At 33.7% G+C, this 10,621-nt stretch overlaps 1 protein-coding gene across 1 annotated transcript; it reads right to left on the bottom strand.

Moving 5' to 3' along the window:
• Window positions 1–7,928: 7,928 nt before the first annotated feature.
• Window positions 7,929–9,370, bottom strand: LOC136223361 (stress-response A/B barrel domain-containing protein At5g22580). Its single transcript, XM_066011312.1, has 2 exons — window positions 9,164–9,370; window positions 7,929–8,340 (listed from the first exon to the last, which is right to left on the bottom strand). Exons 1-2 carry the CDS (start codon window positions 9,280–9,282, stop codon window positions 8,115–8,117), a joined length of 345 nt encoding a protein of 114 aa, XP_065867384.1. The 5' UTR covers window positions 9,283–9,370; the 3' UTR covers window positions 7,929–8,114.
• Between the last annotated feature and the right edge of the window lie 1,251 nt (window positions 9,371–10,621).

Here is a 10,621-nt window from a genome sequence, read left to right as displayed (position 1 = left end):
AGAGAAAGTTAACCTTTAGAGAGAGAAAGTTCCAAAAAAGATGATTTTCTAAAATCGAAAATGTAGTTCCATAGAAAATATGACATTGAACAACTTCAATTCTTGAAAATTTTCATTTTCAGGTCGTTAAAGATAGTTTTAATAGCATTATTAAAAGTGTGAAACCTCGGTCCTCGTTTTGACAAAAAGTAAATCACAGTCCTTTATCTGAAAATTAGTGAAACCACAAGGGTTTTATTTGAACTTTCCCCTACTTTTTATTAGTGATTCTAGTCACTGTGTTTTTTTTTCAAAATATAAGTCTTTCTAATTTTCTAAAAACTTTTAGTATAGTTTTTTTATTCAAACATTAAATTTTATTTTGTCTTGGTTTATGTGTTTTTCAAAATTACAAAGATTTATTCACCAACTATTATATAAGAGAAATTATTTTTTTATAATTAATCTATATAAATTTATTAATTTCACTTTGGGCCCGTTTGTTTTACCTACTGTTTGTTGTTGCTGTTTGCTGTTTGCTGTTACGGTTTGCTGTTTGCTGTTGCTGTTTGCTATTTGCTGTTTGCCTTTACGGTTTGCTGTTTGCTGTTGGAAAAAGCTGTTTTTCCAAAAAGCAGAGATTCTATGCTTTTGTAAAAGGCTGCTTTTCAGGTCTAAAAGGCAAACAGGAGGTCACTAACCAAACACCTACTGCTGCTTTTCCAGATGTAAAAGGCAAACAAGAAGTCACTAACCAAATATCTAAAACTCTCCATTTTAAAGTGAAAAGGTAAACATGAGCATGAAAAGCAGCAACTAAACACCCCTTTATATTAATTGTATTTCTTAATTTCACCAAACAGTTTAGAATGATTTCTATTTCAAAATAGAACGAGTAATAATTATCGCCAACAGATCCACTGCAAATTCCGTTTTATTATTATTATTCATTTAGTATTTATTATTATGGACTTTTCTTGAAATTTGAAAAGCATAATGATGTTCATTTTCTACTGCATCTGTCGTCTACCTTTACCATTTTTTTTTTATAAAATACCGCGTATCATTCCATTAATTTAAAAATACAAATACAGTACCAAACAAAGAGGAATAAAACCTCCATCCCATACAGGCAAACATCCATAAAGGGAAGAAATAGACTACCAAGAGTAATACATAGACTACAAAGAGCAATAAAAAGACTACCGAGAGCAATAAAACTAGAAAAGATACAAATACAATACACATAGAAATCATATTCTTCTCATACGTCGAATCCCGTTGAAAAACCGTTGTAATCCATACTTCATCATTTAGGCTCTTCTGGACGTTCGGATCTGAGTCCTTTCTGTTTGTGCATCCACGCAGATCTATAGATCTACGTACAAGATAAACCTTTGCCGCTCTTGCTAAAACCGAAAAAAAAAATAAACGAAAGAAGTATAGTTCACAAATGTAGATCTGACGGAAAAGGAAGTTCAAGAAGGAATATAGACTTCTAACTAACAAGAAAATGTAAATATAAAGCTAAAAACGGAAACTAAAACATAAATGGGAGGAGGAAGAAGGAAGACAAGCTTCCTTCCCCGGAGTAAATCTGATAGAGGGGAGTCGATGAAAGATATGAAAAACAAAGAAAAAGGGAGAAAAGACTAAAAAAGAGAAGATTGAAGGGAGGAGCTGCTAAAAGAAAAGAAAAGAAAATGGAACCGGAAAAGGGATGAGGGAGGAGAGAGGAGAGAGCTCTTTTCGAATGTCTACCTTGACCATTACTTTTGCCTATCTTTCTATGTAGATTCTCGGCAAAATGTATTTTGAGTCCTCTAACTATTTTTATATATTATGGCTACTAAATAATCAATAATTTATATTAAAAAAACTAATCAATTATTTTATAGATTTTTCGATATTAATTCATCCTTTACTAAACATTATCTTATGCTCCTGAATTGAGGAATTTGAGATACAATAATTTTGATTACTTTCTTTTTCTCCATAGTAAACCCTCATTAAGATCTGTGGTTTACCCTGATCTTGAAAGTGGGTGGACTTATCTTTACTTAAACTTTTTTCTACAAAAAAAAATCTAAATCAGTATAACAATTAGTATAATTGAATTTTTTTTGAATGAAAGAATAATTGAATAAATTTAATCAATAGACAAAAGGCTTACAAAAACAGAGGGAATAATGTTGGTTACAGTCACAGATGAAGATAGAAGGCCTAATTTTGCAGCCGCATCAGCTACACTATTTGCCTCCCTTCTAGTAAAGAGAAAGTTACAGAGTGGAATGCTATTAGCAATAGAGCGGCAATCCGCCAAAATAAGTCCCAAACTCGAGTAATCTTCCTCCACATCATGTTGTAACGCGTTGATAACTAGTTGTGAGTCCCCCTCAATACATACCTCAACATCACCACGTTGTCTGATCCACGATAGGGCCTCGCGGCAAGAGATAGCTTCTGCTATGACTGGGAGGCCTGCGCCTGGTACAGCTCCAAACCAAGCAGCGATGAACAACCCATTAGAGTTCCGAATAACAGCACCGAAACCAAACCTACCGTCAGACCCGCGCACAGCAGCGTCGAAGTTAACTTTAATTCCGGATACTGGTGGTCGCCAAGTACGGACAGCAGCACTTGTCTACGCTATTTTGCTGATATAGTTGTGTGCATTCCGCTATGAAGCTATGAAAGCTTTTGCCCGTTCAGCGATGCTTGACGGTATGAATGGCTTTCCTTCCCATACAAACTGGTTTCGGCTGTGCCAGATGAACCACATCAGCATAACCCTAGACGCCGTCGACTCAGGTGCTGAGTTTAGCATTTCTGATTTCCACCAGGAGTCAAAATTCATCACAGCTGGATGTGGGCGGAGCCAAATAAAATCCGGGTGTGACCAGGTCTCACGAGTAACAGGGCAAGAAAGGAAGATATGGGAGATAGACTCCTCCGCCTGAAGGCAAAGAGGGCAAGCTGCATTTTCTGTAATATGTCGAGTCCGTAGATTGAGGTTAGTTGGCAGAATAATCCAGGCTGATCGCCAAATGAAGTTTTTAATTTTTGATGGGCAAGGTAAATGCCAAAGCCTATTCCAGGGAGCGTCACAAATCTTCGGGGATGGTCTCGGGTGTAGCGAAACCAGGTTATAATAAGTCGTCTTTACACTGTAAATGCCTCAGTATAATAGAATTTAAGTATAATCTAAAATTAATTTCTTTTTTATGAAAATCTAAAATTAAATTTAAGTATCAACTTATCATTTACTATAAAATTAGTATAAAAATGAAACATGTCAAAATATGATTAATAGCTATTTAACACATATCACTTTTACATATGGGCATGTAGGTATCATTTTAAACTAATTTAATACTAAATACTCTCTCCATTTTTTTTTTATATAGGTCCTTTTAGCAAATTAGTTTTTTTTCCAAATATAAATCATTCTAAGATTCCAAGAATTTTTAGTTTAATTTTCTAGTCTAAAAATTAATTTTTTTTTATTTCAGTATATGTGTTTTTCAATATTGCAATGCTTATTCCCTAATAATAACAGAATGATCTATATAAGGAAATGGAATAAGTACTAAATTAAAGGATTAAATTGATATTTAAACTTAGAATTTACTGAAGCTTTTAGCCTAGTGGTTGAGAATGTACCTATGACTAGGGAGGTTATAGATTCGAATCACATCCGGGTAGGGTGAGAATTTTTCTTTTTTCTTTAATTGTAAGCGCATTGTGCGCAAATTTTTTTAAAAAAAATTCTAAAATAATTGATTATACATTAAACAACGAAAATTGAGTGACCTAGTAATATTTTTACCTCCTCCTTTTTACGGTTGAGCAAAATGACCACTCTAATATAGTAATAGCAGGTAACGGTTCATTCTAAAGCTAATGAAAATGATATTTTAAACAATTTTAAATTTTTCATTGTGAAGTTATTTGGATGTTGTTTGGTTAGAGAAGTGATATAAATTGTTTAGAAAGAGAAAGCTTCAAAATTAGTAATTTAAAAAATAGTTGGTTCCAATGGAAAATGTAAACTTTAATTCTTAATTTTTTTTCATATTGAGATTTTTATCGGATTTTTTTTAAACTTAACCAACGAAGAAAAAGAAGCTATTATGTTAATAAATTATAAAGATTAAGAGTTGTAATATTTGATTTTGAAATTCATAAAAGATAATGAAAATAAAAACAAAGTTTAAGGATCATGGATGTAATTTAATCCTTTTTTTCTCACTTTACATAGCAGCACATGATATCTGGCTGACTGATGGGCCATTACATCACATGTTTGGTCACCTGTTACTGTGTCTGTTCATCAATTTATACAAACTGCTGCATCATAATTAGTAAATTTCATAAATATGCATAAAAATTGGCTTATTCTACTATTTGATACTAATATATCCAAAATTTTATCATTTGACACCTAACTTATTATTTAGTCGCATTTGATCCATATATTCCAATTGGTGAAATTTCACATAATTTGAATGGAGATTTGATAGAACTATTACTCCAGTAATATTTTAACACTTAAACTTGATACATGACATGTAACCTTGTGTCAGGACCTACGGGCCAAGGGACAGTCTCAGGTAGACAGTTTCTATAGGGCATAGGCCTCCCAAAAGGTAACGGAGGCGTGCAAAGGTTTCCTCAAGCTGGATGGAGATTGGCCCTCGAGTGCAAAGGCGGAAAGGAGCTTGACTGCAAGACCCACCCGTCGAGCAGAGACGAAAGTCGCTTTCTAAGACCGAAGGTATTTCATAACCTTCTTCATTGTTTTTAGTTTTTTCAGGATCTTCAGTGTAGACTGAAATGCGTTTCCTTTTGACTTGGCGAAGTAAAGTCCTTCGAAATGAGCTCAAGATCCATTATCTTTCTACCATATCTCTAAAACAAATATGTGATAAGTAAGCTTGAGATTTTCTATACATATCTAACCTCATTTATTTATCCTGTATAACAACACTCTCTAAATGTCAAAATATCGCGGTATATCAATGGATAACGGTTTCTATTAAGTTTCCATCTAAATTGGATGAAATTTCACCGATTCGAATATATCATATCCTGTAGTGTAATTTTAAACTCAATATTACCATTGAACCCCATCCATAGCATATGAGTTATTTTCCTTAATAAAAGATATGCAATTTTATGTTTAGGCCAATTTTTGGCGTTTTTCCCATGTAAAAGGATTTGAAATTGCACAGTTTACTAATAAGGTTTGTAATTGTACCATCTACTAAATGTTAGGTTTAATATTATACTGATTTAAATAGTAAACTAAGAGAATGTTTGGTTGCTCTTTTTCATCCTCCTTTTTGCGTTTTCACTTTAAAATTGGAAGTTTTAGGTGTTTGGTTAGTGACCTCATGTTTTCCTTTTATATCCGAAAAGCAGCATTAAGTGTTTGGTTAGTGACCTCATGTTTGTCTTTTACACCTGAAAAGCAGCCTTTTACAAAAGCAGAGAATCTCTGTTTTTTTTAAAAACATCTTTTTCCAACAGCAAACCGTAACAGCAAACATCAAACCTAACATCAAACAGCATAGTAGATAAAACAAACAGACTCTAAATCTGTTTATCGATAATAGCTATATATATATATATATATATATATATATATATATATATATATATAGTTTTAAATTTAAATTTGTAACTTATCCTAAAATATTCCTAGTTGAAGAATATTTGTGTGCTCTGCTTTGATTATTTTTTTTTCTTGAGACTCTTTGTGCCAATAATGAAAAAGAGTTCTAAAAGAAAAATTGAAAAAGATTAATGAAGGCAGACAAGATTTGTTAGCATGTGGACCTTTGTGATTAACTTGAAAATATGGGCATTAATTATAACATATAGCTACAAACTTAAAAAGTGATATTGAAACATCTTTTTGACTAATTTAATTAATATTAGGCTCAATAATTAGTATAAAATGAAAATAATTAAGAGACATATCAAATCTCATAATTGCTAACTTGTCTATTTATTTCGGGTGCACTTCCGTACCCTTATTCTTAAATTTCTTATCTTACCAAATCCACACCAAAACAGCCTTATTTTCTTTTATTTTTGACTGGATCCATGTTCAAGAATAAGGCAATTTGGATAGCATAAGCTCCAGGTGCAATTTCTTCCACAGAAGAACTAGAAATGCACTTGCTTCAAAAGTGTAAAAAAAAAATCCATAGCAACTAACGCATTGTTTCGAGACTTTTCAAACTTGTCTAATCGAAAATCCATTTTGATTTTTTCCATCTAGACATTTTAGATATTCTGATCATTTTCTGGCCGTCTAGTCGGCGCCTAAACTGCCTTAAGGCCATCTAGGAGTAACTTAGGGGCCATCCAGAGAGTGATCAAGATAGAAATATGTTTTCTTTTTTGCTTTATTAGAATTCACTTTTGTACATTATCGTATAATTTTCTCGTGAATTGTATTTATAAATATTTTTTATTTAATTGTATTTTCTACTTCGTTCGGCAATATTGCTTAAAGAATTTAAGGATAATGTTAGTTTTTCATTAGTTATAGTATTACTTATGGACATTATTTTTTACTTATTTCAGTTGTTCCGATGATGTTTTTATTGAAATGTATCTTTATACGTTTTTAAGGATATATGTTATAAATATATATGTTTTTCTATATTAAATTTATATTATTATTTTTAGATTATATTATACATATTTTAATTTCATTTATAAGAAAATATAAAAATATAAATTCAATTAATCGCCAAAAGCTATGTCTACCAGACTCGTGCCTTGTGTTTTTTAGGACCTTGAGAATGATACAAATGTTTTTACATATATAAAATCAACAAGTCAATTGACTCCACTAAACTAAACGTGACTCTACCCCCTTATACAATGACATCACGTGCCTCTCGCATTTGGCTCTAGTTATCTGATGCGGGACATCTCCTTCAAAGGTTCGAGTTCGGACAAAGGGAGAGTGAGAAACGAAGCACGAGCGAGCATGCGAGAAAGGGGGCAAAACTGCCCCCACACAACATGTCAGCCCTCCCACACGCCATGTGGAGTGGATTCTAGTTCTAGTGGAGGTGGCATGTGGAACTGGGAAGAACGAGATCGCGCGCCGAATGTAGAAGACCAGCCACACACCGTGTGGAGTAACCCACACACCGTGTGGCTTGACTCACACGCCATGTGGGGTGAATTCCTGCACAAAGACACCTAAGACAATGCCGTCAGTTTTCTGTCCCTTTCTGGAATTTACTATTTTGGCACTCATGTATTTATTGTCTTGTCGTTTAGGGTTAATAACCTAAATGCCAGTTGAGCATTCTCTCCCCATTCTACCCCATCACTCTCTATTATGTTGTAACCCTAGCTAGGGCTTTTAGACCATATTTTTTATCACTTAATTTCAGTATCTGTAATTTCAGTTTAGTAGCATATAGTTCAGTAATCAGTTCATTGATCAGTTTAGTACAGTAATTTATCATTACTTATTATAATTATAATTATTTATTATTATTATTATAACAATTATTATCTTTATAAGCTACTGAACTGAGTGAACTTAATTACTTATGCTGAAATTAAGTAAAAAAAAAAAAACGCAACCTTAATCTTTTATATTTTATTTGGGAGAGCTATGCCTCTTTATTTGTAAGAATAAGTAACTTTTAATCAATAAAAGATGTCATTCTTTTTTGAAACTTTGTTAAGGTTTCTAATCTTCAACAATGAAGAATTTTCATTTCCTACAGATTTAACCCGTGAAATCCGGAATTAACTCTTCTAGTTTAGCTAGAAAATCTCTCATTTTTATTTAAGATTAAAATCAACTCGTACAAAACCGATCCATATCATTATCAAGATTTAAACTTTCGGCAATTTATCTAATAAATACTATATCAATTAATTATTGATCCCAAAACTTAAGTTGATAATGAAACTTAATAATAACTTTTATTATTATCCTTACCATCACAAACTATCATCACAAGAAAAACATAACATTGATACATTAGGTGATGTTGAAATTCCATAAAATATGTTGATACACACAAATAAAGGGAGAATTACAAAAATACCATACTTCTTTTTTATATCTCTCTCTAGCTAGGTAGATCTTATTAAGCAGCAGTAGTAGCAGGTGGTGGTGGAGGTAGGGGCTTAAGAGTAACAGAAGGGAAAGTAAGCACCACAATATTTAGAATAGCTGCAGAAAATGTAGCTGAATATTCAACATGATTTGGGTGAGTTTGAAATGCTATGTAATCTTCTTTTTTATCAAATGTCATTGAGAATGAATGTGTAAACCCTTGTGTCAACATCTCTGGCCCTTCTAAATCTTGCCCCCTGCCAAAACAAAACGTCTTTCTCGTGTCATTATCGTGTTATGCAATCTAGATATAAATTATATGATTATATATGATATAAATGCAATTATAATGTTAGAACTATATTAACCAAAATAATATGAATAGGTAAGATTTAAGAGTAGCTTTTTATAATTATTTTTAACACACCACAACAATGGAGTCTTCCATGTATTGAAACTCTAACGATAAAGAAGCTTTCGGGTTATATTTGAACTCTCGAATGTTTGATCTAAAATGTTATAAACTATATGAAAAAATTGATTAACCTAAAATGTTAAAGTGATAGATAAACCGCAAAGGTAGCTTTTTATATTTATCTCCGATAAACCCACGCGTGAATAACTTAGACTTCAAGAGTGTACAACACACTCACTCTACCATCAGTCACAGAGGAATAAATGATTAGAGACGGTATACTAGCGACAACTTCAATTCAAAACCGATGGTAAAGGTCATTGGAGTCCGTTGTTTGTAACAACGGACTCCAATAATGCCTTATTGACGTCAGTTAAGGCATCCAACCGACGCAAAATGTCAGTAACGTATCCAGCATTTACTCAAATGGAGTGTTTATCGTGATTTATTAGTGCTAAATTGATTTTTTTTAGTGTTTTTACATAAAAAAAAAATTAAAGTTATGTTCATAGTTTCCATAGAATTTCGGATGTATTCTCACAATCAGTGAGTGCTCAGACCTCCCCAACCCCCCGACTCTCCGGATGTTAATGAGTTTCTAATAACATATAAAAAAACCCGATTATTCTCGAAGTTTAAGCTGATAGATAAGATTGAAGATTTACCATTCAAAGGACTTGACAAGATCAACATCAGCTACAAGTTTCTCCATCCCTTTCAAGATCTCTTCAACTTGAGAACCTTCCTTAAACTTAACAATCACCAAATGTTTGAATTCTCCCATGGTGTTTCTTAATTCAAAAAACACACAGGAATCAATGAATGAATCCTTAAATATATATAATATATAATGTTTCAGCAAACCTAAATATGAGTGTGTATTTATATATGCAAAAACAAAGAGAGAAGAGAGAGACACTTATAATTGTTCATGTGTCAACTTCCACAGTCTTATCTGTCCACTGTCACACACCCCACCCCATGCTCTTTCACACTTTCCTCCTCTTTTTTTGTGTTTCCAAAAATTTAAACCTTTCTTGCACAGAATCTCAGGTTATTATCAAATAAATAAATAAAATTATTAACAAGAAGTTAAGGTTAAGGGTATCCCGATTAGACCTCGCCATGAGCTGAGGAGCCCGCCCGCTCGGCCCGAGCCCAGACCCATTTAGCCGGACCTGGACACATAAAATTAATGTCAGGCCCGACTTGGCCCAAGCCCGATTAAGCCCGCCTAGTAAATGGGCGGATCTGGGCTATGTAAATACCCAGCCCGGTCCGACCCGACCTGTTATATATATATATATATATTTATATATTTATAAATTTAATTATATAAATTAAATGAGTCCATAAAAACCCTACATATATAAATTTATAGATAATTAAATAAGTAATCAGTATCTACAATTTACAATTAGTTTTCTAAGCATCGCCCCTCCGCCGAATGATCTCCTCTCCTGGAGAATTGCTGATGTGGTGGACTCGGAGGGAGACTGGATCTGGTCTAAGTTCGACTCCTTTCTTAGCCTGGAGACCCTCCTTAATATTAGAGGTGTGAAGATTAGTAATCAGGAGGAGGATAAGGACAGACACTGCTGGGCCTTGACTAATAATGGTTCTTATTCTTGCAAATCGGCCTATGAAGCTTTTACCCCTAATAGGGCTGATCCTCCTTTGGAAATTTGGAAGTCCATTTGGACCCTCAAAGTCCCCTACCGCATTAGGAGTTTCCTATGGCTGGGAGTCAAAGACAGGCTCCTCACGAATGCAGATAGACACAGAAGGCACTTGGCTGTATCTGGTGCCTGTAGCAGATGCAGCGGCCATGTGGAAACCTTGTGCCATGCTTTGAGGGATTGCCCGAATAGTAGAAAGGTTTGGGAAGGGGTCCTTCCTCACCACATCCTTCCTTCCTTTATGGGGTTCTCTGATATTGACTGGTTCTCTGAAGGCGTTAATGGAAATTTGTTGGCCAGTATGGAGCACGGGGCTATTCTCTTCGCTATTATTTGTCACCAAATGTGGAAATGGAGGAATGAAGAGTTATTTGCTGAGAAGACTGTCTTTATTCCTGACCTCCGGTTTTACTTCTCGAAAAAACTCTCTGTTATTACAAAGAG

This window comes from Euphorbia lathyris, chromosome 3, assembly GCF_963576675.1.
Source record: "Euphorbia lathyris chromosome 3, ddEupLath1.1, whole genome shotgun sequence".
NCBI lineage: Eukaryota > Viridiplantae > Streptophyta > Magnoliopsida > Malpighiales > Euphorbiaceae > Euphorbia > Euphorbia lathyris.
The sequence above is the reverse complement of the archived record's forward strand: the minus strand, read 5'-3'. Positions and strand labels throughout refer to the sequence as shown.